Source organism: Patagioenas fasciata, chromosome 8, assembly GCF_037038585.1.
Source record: "Patagioenas fasciata isolate bPatFas1 chromosome 8, bPatFas1.hap1, whole genome shotgun sequence".
Taxonomy (NCBI): Eukaryota; Metazoa; Chordata; class Aves; order Columbiformes; family Columbidae; genus Patagioenas; species Patagioenas fasciata.
Window position 1 is genome coordinate 20,887,942 of NC_092527.1, and position 18,446 is coordinate 20,906,387.

An 18,446-nucleotide genomic window follows, 5' to 3' on the forward strand; every position below is an offset into this window, starting at 1 on the left:
CAAAGCTTTACTGTCTTTGCTCCTGAGCAGACCTGTCTTCTTTCTGGCTTGTCTATACACAGCGAGAAGAGACTATGCACTGCACCACTGTTAATGCACTTAGCCCTTCTGTCTATTTTTATATTTTTCTATCTACTTGAGAATAATAAATTAACTCTAAAAAGTGGTTGAGGCCTAAGTGGAAACTCTGTTCATTTGTTTGGATGAGAAAGAAGTAAGAAATTGAAGTATTCAATAGCCCCTGCTTTCTGTCAGCATTATTTCTATTCAGGCTGAGAACTACAGCTTGACAGCACTGCTTGCATACCCTCAAGTTAAGCCAGTTTACTCCCACTGAGAGGCAAGAAAAGAGAAATAATGCAAAGAAGAGAAGAAAGCAAGCATAGACCAGAGGTTGCAAGAGTAGGACACATTTCAGGAAAGTGGGAAGCTGCTTTGCAGTACACTTACTGTTTTACACCTCAAGCAAATTATTCAATCCCTGTATTTATTGTGTATCTATATCTGAGGAATATTTCCATGTTTCATGGGAAAACTGCAAGCACAGAGATATTAAAGACTAACATCACAAATGGAGGGCAGTTAATAACTATGGTGAATAAGGTACCAAGAGAAAGTCCCCAATTTGCTGTTAAATGGTGACTCAACACTCGAATGCTTGAGATTAACATTACACTCAGATTTAAAGAAAAGTCATGTGTCTATTCAGCCTTTTGAGGTCACATTTTTAAGTTCTTCATAGTAATCATGAGGACAAGAAAGCTATTGTCTCTTAAAAATGAAGATTTACTCTCACACCAACACCTGGTTCTAGGAGATGCTACTTTAAGGAAGAAAAAAAACCCATCTAAATATGAAAGAACCACTAAATTGAGAAAGCAGAAAAAAACCCGTAGCATCTGGCAGCTGGAAATGTGTGATACAGGATTATAGCAGGAGGGACAAGCATCTCTTAGCAGGGACAGATACTTTAAAGGGATCATATGGGAGCAGACCTACTATTCAGAAGAGAGAAGGTTCTCTCTAGAGACACAGCAGGGAAGGAAAAAAATCCAACTGTTGGCCTGTTCCTCAGCTCAGGTCAAATCTTCTGATTCCTGAAACTGAAGAGAGCTGTTATGAAAAAATATCTAAAGATTTCCACTATGCCCCAGCCTGGTACCTTCTTATAAGCATCTCATGTCTCCTTGCAGCATTTTTCAAGTATACAAACATACAAAAATGGGAATAGAATTACAGAGGCCAGTATCTCTCCACTTCTACCATTTCTGTGTGCCAGGGTGAAGGAAAAAGTGTGATTGCACTACAGGACTCAGCCAGAGCAACATAGACTTATCATTCTTAGCAGTGTGCACCTGCTTTCTCTGCTCAGATATTACAGACTAAGGTGAAACCAAAGACTTTAAAGAATCAGCCACAACTGATTTTCTCCCAGTTCTATGTTAAAGTATTTTCCAAGTGTCCAGCAACAAAAGAAACCTCCATCAGTCAGTCACAGGCCAGAGGCCACAGCCTTCTGCTGCTGCAGGGCAGAAGGACCATATGTTGAAGTTCCTAGAGCTCAGACATTTTCATTCTAGCTTGGTCACCTTCTTGATCCAGGATACGTATTTGCTGACCTTTGTGTACACACCAGGGGAATCCTTCCGACCACAGCCGTAACCCCAGGAAGTGATCCCCAAAATGATCCAGCGTCCATTTGATCTCTGACACATGAGTGGCCCTCCACTGTCACCTTGGCAGCTGTCCACCCGTTTATCTTCAGAGAGGTTCCCAGCACAAATCATGCGGTTAGTGAACTTCTGCCCGTAACGGACCGCACAGTCTTCCCGTGGGAGAAGAGGCACCACCCCCTGCAGCAGGGTTCTTGAATAGGACTTCCCTGGAACAGAACAGACCAGCCACACCAACTCACCTACAGACAACAGCAGTGACCTAGAGCAATAGTGCTTCGCACAAAGCCAGGTATTTATGCATTTCGTGTCAAGATTGCAGCACAGAATTAGGCCAAGCTCAGCATCTCTGAACCAGCAGAACTTCAGAAAACAGTGCTGCCAAGCCAGACCACAAAAAAGGAGCTGTAAGATCAAAGAAATGGGGAAGAGGTTGGAGAAAAAGGTTAGATCAAAGGATGAATCTTACTCCTGGTTCTGCCAACAAGTAACTTGAACCTTGTTCAATTTATTTCACCTCTCTGAGCCTCCATTTCCTCCTCTGTACGACAAGGACAGTGTTTTCTTAAGAGAATAAATGCAGTAATATTTGTAAAGTGCTCAGTCCTCAGAGAAGTTTTTGAAGATGTTTTAGAGGCATCCAAATATTATTCAAAGAGAGCTCATTTCATCTTTGGCCAGATTTGCCTCTATTTGCTCAAATCTATTACCCCAGACTTCTCAGAACATAAGGTTCATGTGCTATATTAGAGCACAACCTTTCTGTGCCCAAGGCTTATGGTAAATTCACAAGGTAGCAGGTAACTGCCTCTCTTTTTGGGAAAGCTGGGTTGGGTACGTGGGAAGGATTCTCGCCATTAAGCCCCAGCACAGCTTAAGGGAGTGACACGACTAAGCTGCTTCTTGATCCTCCCCAGACACCCTAAAGTGACATGTGCACCTGGAGCAACTCACTCCAAAGGCAATGTATACTCACAGTTAAACACTTGGGGTAACAGCTAGGGAAACAGGTGGGAAAAATGATAAGTCCAAAATCAACAGACAAGCTCCTGGGGCTATTTGCCTTTTGGCAGCAAGTCTTTCTGAACATATGGCTTTGCTCTAGTCACAGCAGCCCCAGAAAGGCCTCTTGCACCAAGCCCTGCATTGCATCTCCGATCCCCAAATGGGGAAGGACTCGATAGCCAGTTATAAAGTTTTGTTTAGAGTTTAAAGCTGTCTCCAGACCTTGCTAATGCACCCATTTCAGGACTCCACCAAGCCCAGCATTTTAAAACATTGCCTTAAGAGAGTTAGGTAGTTAATAATGAATACTTTCTAGAATATTCCATGCTCCCTTTTACCTAAGAAGGTCCATAGCAATGTGCTGCAAGAGGGCAAGTACAGGCTGTCTCAAACCCAGAGCAGAAACCAGCCTCAGAGACCAGCTGTTCCTGCAGCAATACCCAGGGAGACTGAGCAAGGCAGTCTGAGAGAGATTCCTTCCACCCTTAAGCCCCCACTTCACTACTACATTATCATGAAAAAGGCAGGAGCTCATGGAAATGTGGGGGCCTCCCACAGGCTTTATAGGTGTCTGCTGTGGCAAATATGTGTTGAAAGGGGAAGAAAGGACGGACTGTGGCCAGATGGCAGCATTGCTGTCTCCCACAGCTTCAGAGAGATGCTGTGGCAATCAAAACTTCCACCACAAACAAGCTGAAGAAGCCTCGAACTCAGAAGAAAACACAATGGCATAAGTCACTTCAAGTCACTGCTCCCTAACACCATACAATGCACAGACAATAGGAGCAGCAAGAACACCGCCTTCAGTTGTACAGACATAAATTAATGGCCCATGCAGGCTTCTGAACCCAGATTTCCCCACCTTTCTTGCCCCTCAGAGCCCCATCACTCACCTGTGTCCCCCCAGCCAGAGATGATGCAGGCTTGCCTGTTGATGTCAGACTTCTCTTTCCTGCTGGGCAGGCAGACAGGCAGAACGTGGTGATTGAAGGAGAGACAGTGCCCCTCTCTGCCCCGCATCCGGACCAGGGCAATGTCATTGTCGTTGCTGCCGGCCCAGTAGTTCCTGTGGAGGACAATCCGCTCCACGGGCAGCTCCCTCTCAAACTCATCCTTCACACCTGTGTGGTAATCGCCCACCCGCAGCAGGTAGCGCCGCACATCAACACCAAATCTGGAGAAAAAGAGACTCAAGATCTTGATACTCCTATTAAGAGGGAAACAAACTCACACAAGTCTCAGTTACTGTGAGACTGAACCACCTCCTCACAAACTGGTAAGAAAGTGCCAGCTACAGGTCTGTGGGACCTCTTTAGCAGATGTGATAATGCCAACCGTTGCAGTCAATGGGTGTCCCAAATCACTACCTACCACGCACAAGACTTTTTTTCCTATAAAAAGGGCTATGACAGTAGTGATGGGCTTGTGACCTTATCTGTTCACAGTTCCTTAAAGCACTGAAGAATGTCAAAGTGCTGCTCCTTTTAAGTTGTAAAGCCTCAAAATTAAGAGGGCAGGTGTAAGTAGTGAAGGATAAAGCAAGCCTGTATTGAGTCACCGCCGTAAGTGCTCCAAGAACACACACATCCTAACCTGAAGATCTTGGTTTAGAAACTTTGATCAAGTGTTTCCCCCAGGCTAGAAACCTTGTATGAGGTTATCTTGTTCATGACTGGGTATCCCTCGGGGATGTGCACTCACAAACGCACCTTTTGAAGCAGTGGGCTGCAGTCACTACCCAGCAGCTGCTGATCAGTGTTGCTCCACACAGCAGACGAGTATCTCGACTAAAACCTTTCAACCGTAGTGAGGCCTGCCATGGCCAACCGCCTCTGAAGGAGAAACAGAGGAATAATAGGTGTCACACACATGAGAGCTGTTTTCCTCTTTTCCCATCCCCTCTGCCCCACCTGGGCTCAGCTGGCATGCATTATTCCCTGGACAGACCCACTGGTTCAAATTGAGTTCAAAAATCACCAGTGAAAACGTGTTAATGTACTCAGCATTTGCCAGGCTATTTCCAGAGCCTGTAGGAAAGCTGGACGCAGTTCTGGCTTTCATGGCAATTACAGGGTAGTACCTGAGAGACTTGTTGCCACCTATGATCCTTTTTTTGCGACGATGAAGCAGGCGCATCCCACACACACCAGACTCTGGACCTGCACAGCAAAGTTAGAGCAGTTGGGTAGATACCTTCAGCTTCAGTATTGGCAAGTGCTGCTGTCACAGAGCCAAATACCACTCGCCTTCCCTGAGGGCATTAATCCACATAGTAGTTAACTGCATTGTGTTGTGCATATGGAATTCACAGATTTGATCCCACAGGTTTCCTCAGTTTTGGTGCAGGTGTTTACCTGCAGTATCTGTAGTCTTATGCCATGAATGGGACCTCTACAGCTTTTTCCTCAGTATTCCAAAACCCAAAGTTTCCTCATGGTTACTGCTCTAAGGAAGGGTATGGTGGCGTGACTGTGGGGAAGATCTGCAGGCTTAAAGGCCTGACATGGGCAGAGCTCCTCAGACTAGTCTGGAGCACCCTGTGCTCCTAAGAAGAGACAATGAAAACAAGGAAAATGTAGGAGGTGCAGGACAGGACATGCTTACTTTGTAGGTAAAGTTTCTGCCAGAACTACAGGGAAAAAGCATAAAAGCATGCAGAGATCCTACAACTGGAGCTCCAGATTTCTGCACAGAAGAAATGGGCAAATCACCTGTTCTCCTGATATCTTGGACCTTTTCTTCCACATAGTCACAGATCACACCAGCATCCTCACTGTGCCAGCAGCTGTGAATCCCAGTGTCAGGCCTGACACATTGCCCCAGCGTGTGCTCCATGCCGCTGCATTCTACATTATCCAAATGGATGGGCCCATGGCCTTCACCAAAATAAGCCATTGCCCTGGCTTTTGCTGTACCACTGCAATTAGAGAGAAGATGGCTAACCTGCAGTAAGCAGGAGGCAGGTCAACCTGACACACGAGCACATTTTAAGAGAAATAATATTTATGTGACACTCCATGCACAGACAGTAGTATAGTGAAAATAGGTCCCTGCTCCCTCAAGCATATGTAGGTATGCCAAAACTGAGAGATGAAGCCCCCAAAAACAGGTCCAGAAAGAAGTGAGACCCCCTGAGAGCTGTTTCTATCTGTAAGATGCCTGTACCAGAGCTCTCACCTGAATCCCAGTTGCCTGCAAACCACTGCAGCATCTCTGTCTGTCCAGCCATCATCACAGACGCTGCCCCACTGCCCATTCAGGAACACCTCAACCCGTCCCTCCTTGGTGCTTTCTCCATCCACCAGCCGCACAGGAGGCCCTGCAGGAGAATACACATGGGTTGCATGAGAGTGTGAGATGCCCAGGACTTGGGTCCTATAGGAAAAGATTAATCCCAGATACCAGTAAGAAAAGGAAAAAATAGAAAAAAAACGAATGTTTCTACATGAAGACATTTCACTCCTGTTCTGTGCAGAAAACTGTATACATGTTTTTTTAATACATACTAAAAAAACATTATTGTTGCTGAGTGAAGAGGAGAACAAGAACATAAGGAAAGGTATTAACTCCTGAGCCAAGAGTGGACAAGCTCAAACATGTCTGGGAAAGAAGTCCATTAAATATAAAACTATTATATTATTCTAACCAAGAGAAGAGTTCTACATCCAAGAAAAACAAAAACATTGGATGCCATCTATTTCAATAAAAAATGTCTGACAAACTGGAAAGTCTCTTGTAGTAGGGAAAGAGGAGAGTATCAGGCCTCATATAAATGAGGAAATTATACTAACTTGAAATACATTCACAATTTTAATTAAAAGTGTGCCTTCCGCACGTGAGAGTGCAGATTTCCACACAACACCCCCTCACATCTGAAGCCCTCTTGTCTTGGCAAGGTGTGACACTAATGTGACTACACCAGCTTCCTAAAGGGTCTAGTTAAAGAGTCCCGTGTTCCCACAGACACAGGGCTGAGACATCTCATCAGTGAGCAACAGCACACTAAGTCAGCCACCATTCCTCAGTCCCTCAGGTTTGTTTTAGAGACCACCAACACAATTCTCTCCAGTTTCACTTTCTCTGAAGGACTGACCATAGGTCTGGTGGAGCCACAGCTCTGTAGCTGTGCCCCAAGACAGCTGGGGCTTTTTCCTAGGAGTCCTGCTCAAAAAGCAGCCCACTCACTGAGACAGCACAGGGAATACTCCCACATCTGCCAGAGCTTCCAAAGGAACAGATCGTCACATGAACTTCCCCACCGTCCAGGGTGAGAGGCAAGGCGAGTTACCCAGGCTGCCATCCATGACTGTGTTGCTCTCGGGTGAACACCGGACTCCCACATCCTCTGCATGTGAGCAGTCATGCTGACCCCAGTTGCTGTGGGGACAGTCCAGGAGGAACAGCTCTGTTCCTGCACAAGCCACATCATCCAGTAAAATCAAGCCTTGGCCAGCAGCATAGTCCTCTTCAGAGGCCAAGGTAGCAGGACCACTAGAAAAAGGAAACAGAACATAACATCAGATTAATTAAAACTCATTAGTCGAACAGAGGGACCTAAGCTCAGACCCCAAGGGAAACTCCACTGCAGAGCTCAGCTGTGGTATCGGAGGCCTCCTGACCTACACCACTCAGTGACACACAGGATGGCAGCCAAGCAGCTTGCACGTCTCACCATCTTCAGTTTTCAGGAAGGCCCACCCAGACCAGTCTGTTTTCTACTGTCAGGGCAAAGGCACAGTCACAGTATCACAGAGGGCCAGCTACACCACAGAGGCTGCTTTGCAGATGTGACACCAGGTACATCAATTTGTGGATGGGCTAGCAGAGGAGGCATCAAATGTACCAACATTTAATTAATTCTACTTCCTTTTACAGGAAACAGCTACCTGGAACTAAAAAGAAGAAAGCTGAAAATTTTAAGGCACTAAATGAGATTACAAATACAGTATGCAGCTCAACTCAAATGGAATAATTCAGTTTAGTCTTTTTCTCAGTCTGTAAAGCTGAAATTTACATGGATACCCTGATCATACTAAAAAACTCATCAAAAAACCCAAAACCAAACCATTCCCACTGCTTACACACACACAGGCACACACACAAAAACACCTGTACTAGCTCGAAGACCAGAGTATCCTGATTTTAAGTCTTCCCCAAAACCATATCCGGAGGGACACAAGGGACTGAAAGAAAAACATTACAAAAATCCCTAATACTGCTTTTTTTTTTTCCCCGATGGTCTTCGTTCAGCTACTGAAGCAGGTGACGTGTGTAGCTGACAGACCAGATAGGTGATAGCATTTAGCTGACAGAGCAGGAGGAGTGGCAGTGCTGAGCTGATACACCTGCAAATTTAAGGAGTATTAAGAGAACTTTCTGACTTCAGTGAAGGGTTCATAAAGACAGTATCAAGCCTGTTATCTGCTTTCAAAACAGGCTGAGGCAAGAGACAATAAACTTTTTTCCCCCCAGGTAAAGTATGTGGATACCTATTATTCTATTAATATTTTCTGAATAAAGTTGTATAATGGTAATAACTCTTCTAACAAAGACAGCATTGAAGGATTAAGGTCCAGCCTAGCCCTGCAGAGGGGGATGGAATTTAATCCCTGAAATAAGGAAGTACAGATGCTACACACGCTCTCAGTCCTACCTGAAGCCCAGCTGCCTGCAGACCACCTGGGCACTGAGGTCTGTCCAGCCATCATCACACACTGTGCCCCAGACTCCGTTGTAATAAACTTCTACCCTGCCTTCACTGGGGCTGTGGCCACCAGCCAGCCTGACAGTGCCCTCTGCAAGGGATGGGAGAAGGGAAGATCAGCATTCAGCAGAGGAGAAAAGAAACAGCCTGTGCCCCACTGCTGAAGTGTCTGTGCAGCCCATGAGTGAAAGAAACCAAAGACGTGGATATCCATGGGCACTCAAAAACCAAACATGTGTTGCTCCCAAACATGCCCATCTGCCAGGGAGGATTCACCTCAGCCTTTCCATGCCACCTGTGAAAAACCCTGGGAACACCACCAAGGCTGGCAGGCTCATTCCCACCTGCTGTCTGCTCTCTGCCTCCACATCTGGCTGCCCCTGTGGAAGTCATATGCAGGAGCTATCTGCTGAGCAAGCCGTTTAATTGGGAATAAGACTGACCGCATCTAACTGGCATAGAGCTGGAGATCTGTACCTGTGAAAGGGTCACAGGAGACCCCAGCATCTTCAATGTGGTCACAGTTCTGCTGTCCCCAGTCACTCTTCTTGCACTGGTCAAGTGAGAGTTCATTGCCTGAGCACTCCACTTCATCCAGCAGGATTGGGCCAGATCCCTGCCCATAGTGAGCCCACGACAAGGCTTTTGGGTTCCCACTGCAGATGATACAGACACGTGCTCAGTAAGGAAGGTCACAGTCCTGTGCCCTTGCACAGGCACTCTCCTACACTAGGCCAGCATCCTCCCATAGATAATACGATAATTCTGACACAGTGGTGTTGCCCACTGTTAATCAAAATACCTTATTGGAAAGTTTTGTAACATGATCTTCCAACACATAACAAAACTGTGCCCACAACACGAGCATTTCAGACACATGGGGAGTCCTGAAGACAATGATGTTTCAGTCTCAGTGACCGGCAAAACTCCCAAAGTTTGAGGGATCCAGACTTGAATAATCTATTTTAAGCAGTTTTGTAACAATGTGACTTTAAAGAATGCTCAGTATACAACAGCTCCCATGTTAAGCACTGAACTGCACACAGGAGAAAGAGGTAAGCTCTCTTGCATTGCTGACTGAAGACAATAAGGGCAGTCAGTGGAACTCGAGGTGTTTAAACTTAACCAAGTAAACAACTGCAGTTCACATATGGAAATCACCACGACCAGTTATCCCTGAGGCCAAGAAGATTTGCATTAGGACATATGTGCAAGAAAAAGAAAAAAAAACGGGATAAACACAAACCTTAGATAGGGATGCAGCAACTTTTTTCACAGCATAAACCCATAAAACTGACAGAAATTAAGAACAAAATCCCTTTACAAGGTGATCAGAATTATCTTTCCCAGGGTTTATGTATACCTCCTGTAGAAAAGGCTTGTACTATAGCGAAGGGACATGTTCTCACGCTCTTTATTCTGCCTACCTCTGTTACCGCTCCACGATGTACAGCAGGGAAATTACCTGAGTCCCAACTGCCTACAAACTACTTCAGCATCCCGGTCGTCCCACTGGTCATCACAGATGGTACCCCACTTGCCATCATGGTAAACCTCCACTCGCCCTTCAAAGCTCTCCTTTCCCCCAACCAAACGCAGCGGGGCACCTACACCTGTGCTTCAAGAAAGGGAAAGAGAGCACAACAGAGCAAAACGGAGACAAAGCACATTCAGTAGTTCTTGGGATGTGCTAGTCCCACTCCACCACATCCTCCCTTCCAAGCCCCTCAAGAAGCATCCATGATTGCAGCTGACAATACGAGCTGCTGCTGGTCCAGGGATGGCTCTTTAACTGGCTGCTACAGTGACGAGGACTTTGCTGGCTGCAGACAAAAACCTGGGTTGATAAAAAGGGGATGTGGTCATAAGCAACAGCCATCAATCAGTGATTGTAGAAGTATGCCCATTCTGAGTATTTGGGACTGGGAAAAGATGGATAATCTCCCACTGGAAGGAAGATAACCACCTGTATAGCAGGTGACAGAAGAATGTGCTCCAATGATTTGCTCTCCACAGCTTCCTGACCTTACATTTTACATCTTTTCAGCAACGCTGATGCAAGAAACAGGGAGGAAACCTCCCCTGGAGACTTACCTTCTGGAGGGACACAGGTTACCATGGCACTCCCCTGGTTACAAGCTCCTGATACTGCTTCCCTATAGCTGCACTGCAGCAGGGCTTTCTCATCCCCATGGCAGTTTGCTGATTGCAGGTGCAGCGGAAGAGGCCACAGTCCAGGATGACTCTTCTTCCCAGCTGTGCCGATCTCACTGGTACAGAGAAAGCAGCAGAGTAATTAAATGCTGTAGTACTGCTTGATTTACAAGTTCACCTCAGTTCTTGTGACCTTCCAGCCCAGCTGTGGCATTTCATATCCCAGTGATTGGGAGTATATAAAGGAATGGCTATCTAGAGTCTAATGGGAAAGCACAAGCAAGTGCAAAGCACTTCCCACTGTTTTGTCTTCCTCCTTACTGAAAAGGAGTTGATCTGGTCAGAAATTGCACCTTCATTTGAGAGTGATGAACAACCCATCAGCAGATTCAAACATCTAAATATCTGAGCCACCTTCTTCCTTCTGTGTGGACCTTATGTCCTTGCTGTTTGGAAGTCTGAAGGTCCAAATCCCAGATATCCAAAAAGGGTTCACACTCTCAAAATTTCTAATAGATGACTAGAGAAGCTCCAGCTGGTAATACTAAAAAGGGGGATACGGTCTCACATCTCACTCATCACAGCCTGAAGCACCAAGCAGAAATTATTACTTTAAAATGTTCTTGCAAAGGCTGGTTGGGATTTGGCATAACCATGGAAAGAAAAGAGTAGGGAAGAACCCTGGTAAGTGGGAAATGAGCCCACAAAACAAACTCCTCTCCCTCAGTCAACACGTAAGTCCAGAGGGACTGTAACCACAGAGGCTGTTCTTTCCAAGGCCCCACAAGCACATAACTTTTGCAACCAGACTGTGGTTCCCACCTGAGACCTAGTTGCCTGCAGACAACACTGGCATCCCAGTCAGTCCAGTGGTCAGCACAGATCGTGCCCCAGAGTCCACTGAAGTACAGCTCCACACTGCTATCTTCAGCCAACCGCACAGCACCTTCCAAAAGGAAAAAAAAAGCTGCTATCTTCTGATGGAGGTTTCAGATCAGCAAGTCTTGGGTTTGAACTGCACCTGGCTTTTTTCATCCCCGTTTTGCTGGTGCTGTCAGTGAAGTGACTTGTATGAAGGAGTGTGGCATGCGGCACCTTCCCAGTTCCAGCAGTGGCTGTCTGGGAGGATGGCTGATCCTATGTCCATTTCAAAGCCATGGCAATACCGGCTTCTGACACAGCTCCAGGATTTTCCTCTTGTGAAATGGAGGTGATTTTACATGCCACCTTGAAAAGGTGGATGGAAATGTCAGTCTAATTCCTATGACATTCCACTGATTTATTTTCCATCAATCACCTCACCTATGGGAGTCACTGTTGTCACAGCTAGATGTTCAGGAACAGCAGGTAAATACTCTTTAACTTCTCTAAGAAAACAGAGAGCCAATGTAAATGCCCTTTCAATTCCCACTGCACTACAAATATCTAGCACTGTTTAGAAAGCATATATCCTTGCTCATTTATGTACTGGGAGAAGGGTACACCTCTGTCTGTAGTATAATACCTCAATGCAGGCACACAGCACAACTACACTTGCTGTACCATTCCCTTTAATGGTGCTGGTTTTGAAAGCACTTCCACTGACAAGGGAAAAGACTTTGTAATACCATTTGTTAAACTAGTGCTTTAACTGCTCTGCAAAATGCAGGAAGAGGGAGGAAGGTCAGAAAACAGGAGGACAAAGAGAACATTTTCAAGATTGCTGCACTGGAGTCAGGGTACAGCTCCCTTGCATGTCTCAAAATAAGCAGCAGTCCTTGTGTTGGCACTGTGAGGAGCTTTAAAGTAAGCCCATGACCTGCATTGGCACAGAAGGTTTACAAACCCAGCCACAGAACATTTTTCTCTGTTATATTTGAATTGCTATAATTACGTGAGGAGTGCTCTGATATGGACACTTAAGGAGCAGGAGTGGGTTGTTTTCCACATAACTTGAACTGTTTTCAGAGTGGCATAAGTTAACAATAAAAAAAAGAAGTCTCCTTGTATAAGAATAAAAACGTCTATATAAAGCATTATGGCTACAGCAGCCTAAATCCACCCCCTACTATAATTGGATGTTCTTCTCCCACACAGGCTAGCCTCTGGTCTTAATTATTTTGACAACTGAGGACAGTTACTGTACTGTGCTTCTTTCACAGGGTTTCCCACCTGCTGCTTGCAAGTCTGTGCAGCACACGTTCCTGGCCGGGCCCCCAAGACAGCGCAGCCCAGGCGCTGGCAGGGACGTGCAGCAGCCCTCACCTTGGTTACAGTCGCAGTTGGCCCAGCCGATGGCCCCTGACGTGAGCCGGTAGAAGCACCAGGGTGTGGTACCCCCATCTGGGTTCCTGCAGTGGTTGTGGTCCCCCAAGCCACGGTCTGGGTACTGCTGCACATAATCGGGGAACTCTGCCCAGCTGAGGCACTCTGCCCCGGCCTCTGTGACTGCCAGCGAGCCGCTGTAATACCCAAGAGGTCCGTCGCCACACACGCTGGGCACTGGGCAGAGAAGGGAGCTGTTAGCATTGCTTAAGGCATCACATACAGAGGCTCAGGCAATGTGGGAGATACCAGCTGATCTCCTGGGACACCTCCTGTGTCTGCAGTCTTGATTGCCACTTGCTTGATTTTAATTCTATCACTCTTCAAGCCAGCTGCTCAAAAAATACTTATAATACACACTGTCTAAAAAACAAATTGATACGAAAATTATGAACTTCCCAGACCTTTGAAATGTGTTAACTCTGGGCCCAAACATGGACAATTCAAACTGTTTTTTATTACCATTCAACAGATGTATTCACTTACTCTGGAACAGCACTTGAACCTGGCACACACTCCTCCACTTCCTTCTCCACCTGCTTTGGCACCTGAATAAGATGCTCTTAAATTTGACCCTAGGCTCTTTAGAAGATTAATAGCCTGTCTAAATTGATTGAAACTGAGAAGAGTTTAAAAATAGCTATAATTCCATTCTGTAAAGCAGGAAGGTAGGAAATGACATTGTATTTCATTGTATGTATGTTCCCTATACACATTAGCGTATCACCTGCCTTATCTGAACCTGGCTGACGTATAGGAAGGGAAAAGGAACCTATTTTGAGGAAAGTGCAGGCGCCAATGTTCTAGACCAGTGCTCACGTGAAATATCTCATGTAAAGAAACCCCAACAATTAATTTAATATGGTCTTTAACATAAGAAGAAAACTCTCCATTCGTGACCCTGAAATAAGAAAAAGGCAAACAGAACCAGACTGTGCAAGGGTGGGCTTTCTAGAGTCCATAACATGGGAAAAGTGGACTCAGAGATGGATGATATTTATAGCTCTAGACAATGAATAAACAAAAAAGAAGCCAACACTTTCAGACAACCCTTCTGCCTTAAAGGCATGTAGGGCAAACAGCAGGGATACAAAGAAACTGCCTCATGCCATTTGCCTTCAAGCCACTGGCGAGCCCAGAGTGGGTCGATGACAGCTGAAGGTTAACTGCAAGGTACAAAAATGAGCAGCAGTTACAGGTAGGTGTCTGGAAAACACACCATGCACTTTGCACCAACTGGAACTCTCAGAGGGGGATGTATGAGAATTCAATAGTTATTAGAGAGGAGGAAAGGTAAGCGTGCAAAAAAGTCTGAGGCAGAGAAAGAGATGAAAGGAAAAGAACATATGGGAGGAATAGAGACCTGCAAGAGTATCAGACATGAAGAAAAGAAAGCAGTCTGGCCATTTTGGGGAAGGAGATGAACAGACATTGAGGCAGAAGAAAAGACTGAAGAAGTAATGGAAAGAAAGGAAGAATGCCAAGAATCCCAGGCAGCAGTGGTTCATCGTACCTATGGTCTCAGGTCACAACTGCAGGAAAGGATCTGCCCGATGACTGAATTAACAACTTCTTGTTCTTACCTGCACTCTGCAAATGGTTTTGGTTAGGCTGGGATCCCAGGAAAGCCTGGGAAAAGAAACAGAGCAAAAGCAGAGAGATGATTATCCGATTAAATAAACATGAGCATGTCCTAAAAGCAGCTCAGCCTTTTGCTGCTTTAGGCAAACACACCCTGGTAACCAGCCTCTTCCCGGCTCTGCCCATTGCTCCCCTTCAAATCCAATCACAGCTCTGCCCACTAACAACAAAATGAATAATTTCTGGCCTGCAGAGATTTACTCTTGGTCTAAGCATTACATTACAGGGCTCTGCTTGTTCTTTTCCCATAAAATTGGAAGCCTGAGTGAGATGCCTAGAAAAAAGTCATTGTTACCAGAAAGGAAAATAATGAATAACCACTCTTTCTCCATGTACAGGGTAAGGCATCTATGGCCACAGCAGCGAACAGAGATGTATCTACAGGATGGGATGATGCCCCCAGGGTTCCTGTTAAAATAGTAATAAACATGCATATACAAAGTGAGAAACAGCTAAAGAAGAAAATCCAACAAGGCTTTGGAAGGATTTTGGTTTTTTATACATGAGAGTGTGCTATGGCCCATGGTATTCTTACCCAAATAGGGTTAAATAGCTAAAACCAAAAAACATTAATCAAAGCCCTCAGATTTCCAGCATCCTACCAACCCCAAAACTGCATTTCCTCTTGTAGGCAGCACTTTTGTTGGTTATAACTTGACTGCTGGATGAGAGATAGGGATCTCTGCTTCAACATCATTACGTGACGTGCAGGCAGGTGCAAGATCTTCACAGACCCAGAGTGGAAAGAAGAAACTGTACATGCTTCTGCTAGCTCCATGTAGTTTAATTCATGTTTAAAAACTTTTAGATGAACCCTTATATTTAAGGGTTTCTAATTCAAAGAGTGGACTTGTGCATATAAAGAAAACTAGCTATTGGAACTTGTTCTATTTTTCTTCAAAATATAGTAATTTTGACTCTCTCAGCTTCACCTCTCCCAGGAAAAGGGCAAGAGTAAAATTTGGAATTAAACCAAATCCACCTCTGGAATAACCAGGGATAGTTCCCATAGATACCTGACAAGAATGACACCTTTTCATAGCAGATGTCATTTTTCAATCAAGCTTACGAATATGGTGCAGCAGGTGTTGATAACCATGGCCAAGCTCCAGCATCACTCTCCAGAAGTCAGAATGTGAATTGCATATTCAAGATTAATTTCTGACATGGTTCAGAAACAGCAGATCAGATCTCAAGTGCATATGCACAAGAGGATGCACAGATAAAACAGCATTTAACTGAAAAACACCCTTTTCAGCCAAAATCCATCTATCTACATGCATCAGGCTATTCAGAGCCCACAGAATGGTCCGTGAATCAACAGGACTGAGCTGAGGACCTCAAAGTTCTTTGCAAAGAGAGGAAAGTGAGATAAGCTACACTTTTGTGATTGCACCAAGCACGTGACTGAGCCACAATCCAGGTCCTCTGACTCCTGCAGCTGTCAGTGTGCACCTGCACACACATATCAGCCTGCAGGCGATAGAGGGATGGGTTGGACTAATAACAGACTATACATGAAAGCCTGAACCTGCTCTTCTTGGACACCAACCATAAAGGAAAGAAATGCAGTCCAAGTAATATGCTTCCTTTCTAATGAAAAATTATTTGCTGCCAGTTACTGTAGCAGTTTCCAAAATCCCTCAATGCTGACCATCACCACCACCAAATTTTAGTGCAAACAGCCTGTACTGCAGTCAGTGCTCCAGGTCCATGTGGCTATAAATCATCTGTCCACAACAGCAATAGGGATAATCAGACAATCAGCAAAAACAGAAACAAAGGATCTTTCCTGCCAGAGTCACTACAGCCCTTAAGAAACTAGGAAACCAGAGCCAAAGCATCTGCAAGCCCTTGTGCATCCTCCTTTCCTGCTTTGTTTCCTTTTCTGAATTTCATATGCAGAATGAAATGTATCCCTCCCCAAGCTCCCAACCTTTCCCAGCCACCACAGCTGCCTGGATGCATTAGAAAACATATTCAAGTAATATCAAGACCCACTTGCAGCAAGGATATTAAAAAAGCCATGTGGCTTCTTACAAGCAGATAGAAGAACAACAATTTCTTACCTCCGCACATCTGAGACAGGATAACAGACTCGAGAGCTCTATCAGCAGCCCAAGCGCTGCGGGGATCTCCATCCTTCCTGTACAAAGTGGGCAGAAGCTTCTTCAAGCATCACGTTCTGGCTCGGCTGCCGGGCTTAGCAGCTGCCCCCTCCCCGGGCTCTGCAGCTGGCTTTCCCCGGGAGCAGGGCACTAGCCGCTCCGCATCGGAGGCAACGGGATGCCGCTTCCATTTCTCTGCAGGGAAAGGGATGGGATGAAAGTTCCCAGCAGCATCTTAGAATTTTACTTTCCCCTCGCTCGCCTCATCTCTTCTCCTTGACTCTCTTCGGAAAGGGGAAAAAGAGAGGACAGAAATAAGGGAGGAGAACATGCCCCAGAATTTCTCTCGCACCCTTACGGACAGGAGGAGGCAGGGGCAGGCGGCGGGGCGCGGTCCCAGCCCGCCCTCCGCCCACCCCTCCCTCTCCCCGGCTCTAGGTAGGGCCGCTCCCGGTGCCGGCCCCGCCGCCCCCGCCTCCTGCCCGCGGCTCCGCGTCCTCCGCTCGGCGGGGCACACCGGCTACGGTGGGAGCTGGGGCTGGGTCCTGCTGCAAAACCTCCTGCCGCGAAACTGGAAAAGGAAGCGGCTTGTGCGCGCACGTTTGCCAGAGATTAGAGCTGCTGGAAGGAATCTGGACTTTATTCCCCACCGCTGCCTCCTCTGTTAGCTGCCTGCGGCTTCCTGAGGTCAAACGCTCCTCAGGTTTGTACCCAGGTAAACGGGACCCTGAAAACTTCACGTTAAGCAGCTTCCAGCACTCCCCATAGAAAACCCACAGGTGGCACAGCCCTCTCCAGAGTGCATTCCCAATTTTCAGCCCCGCAACTTGCCATCATGGGTATTGTCTCCAGAGATCTTTTCCATCGAGTGTCTCCTTGACCTTGAGCTGTAAAGTTATTTTACTCGATTCGCTAGGGTGCTTTCCAGAGGGTTGATCATTATTGTATTGTTATCAACAATCCTATGGGGTTCTTTCAGTGTTTTCGGCTTAATGCTCCTTCATACAAACCAGGGTTAGAGGCTACAACAAAAGCTTCAAACATGATTAAATCTAAGAAGGGAATTGGTCAATTTGAAGCTGTTCAATCTTGGAATTTTTTTTTTACACATTCCCTGTGCTGCTTCTCAGCATTTCCTATACTTACATTCTGATTTTGGAGGGATTAACTCCTGGTGTTCTGCAGCATAAAGCATGAGGGTCACCTTGAGAAATGAGCTCACTTCTGGCCAAGTCTGCTGAGCAGCAGTTCCAAAGACACCTTTAGCATAAAAACAAGGAATCCATTGGCTTGACAAAAAGCGTCTTTATATCTTCCCTCACTTAATGCCCATTACTCACTTCACATGACAGTTTTGTGTTGCCTCATCCTCAGTCACTCATCAAATGCAGGGAAATTCCACTACATACTGGACCTTTTACAGGAGTCGCTAAATGGTAAGAGGCAGCCCTTTCTTGAGTGGATTTGTACCACAGTGCGTTCTGGAAACAGTGGATTTGGCCAAGAATTACTCAGTTAATTAGGAGCAAATCTCCTATATCCTCCTAGCAAAGGAGGCAGATGATCAGGGCAAGAGAGGATGGAAATAGCTTAGATGCTACAGCACGCAGTAACTCTCAGGCAGCACTGGCAAAAAGGAGGAAGACAAAATTAAAGGATGGGAATCTGTTGGAAGTTAGAACCACTTATTCCAGTGAAAACATGAGTAAAGGATATATTGGAGGCAGAAAAAATCAGAAAAAAAAAAAACAGAAAATCTATCAGCATTCACATTCAGAGATATCTGCTTCTTAGTCAGGAGTAGACAGGTTGTTGGTGCCCCTTGAGAACTCCCGTAAGACACCTATTCAGCCCTTT

The 18,446-nt window shown here is 45.8% G+C and overlaps 1 protein-coding gene across 3 annotated transcripts; it reads right to left on the reverse strand.

Annotated features, from left to right (window-relative positions):
- Positions 1 to 681: 681 nt before the first annotated feature.
- On the reverse strand, positions 682 to 17,198 carry LOC136104720 (neurotrypsin-like). Of its 3 annotated transcripts, none has more exons than XM_071811825.1 (16): positions 17,107 to 17,198; positions 16,551 to 16,784; positions 14,424 to 14,469; positions 12,781 to 13,017; positions 11,359 to 11,482; positions 10,477 to 10,652; positions 9,848 to 9,995; positions 8,860 to 9,038; positions 8,332 to 8,473; positions 6,967 to 7,169; positions 5,856 to 5,997; positions 5,390 to 5,595; positions 4,759 to 4,837; positions 4,388 to 4,510; positions 3,572 to 3,852; positions 682 to 1,882 (listed from the first exon to the last, which is right to left on the reverse strand). In XM_071811825.1, the coding sequence occupies exons 2-16, from the start codon at positions 16,620 to 16,622 to the stop codon at positions 1,572 to 1,574; spliced, it is 2,469 nt and encodes an 822-aa protein (XP_071667926.1). In that variant the 5' UTR covers positions 16,623 to 16,784; positions 17,107 to 17,198; the 3' UTR covers positions 682 to 1,571. The 3 variants fall into 3 exon arrangements, with proteins under 3 accessions (XP_071667926.1, XP_071667925.1, XP_065699969.1); XM_071811824.1 differs by having other exon boundaries at positions 16,551 to 16,873; positions 17,107 to 17,191; XM_065843897.2 differs by lacking the exon at positions 17,107 to 17,198 and adding an exon at positions 16,942 to 16,960.
- Positions 17,199 to 18,446: the final 1,248 nt, after the last annotated feature.

Excerpts from the sequence above, each read along its gene's own strand:
- LOC136104720 (XM_071811825.1), bottom strand. The coding sequence starts at position 16,622 with ATGGAGATCCCCGCAGCGCTTGGGCTGCTGATAGAGCTCTCGAGTCTG. Across the intron at positions 4,838-5,389 it reads CCAAGATATCAGGAGAACAG|GTCCAGAGTCTGGTGTGTGT; the intron begins GTGATTTGCCCA and ends TTTGCTGTGCAG. Across the intron at positions 4,511-4,758 it reads GGTGGCAACAAGTCTCTCAG|AGGCGGTTGGCCATGGCAGG; the intron begins GTACTACCCTGT and ends TTTCTCCTTCAG.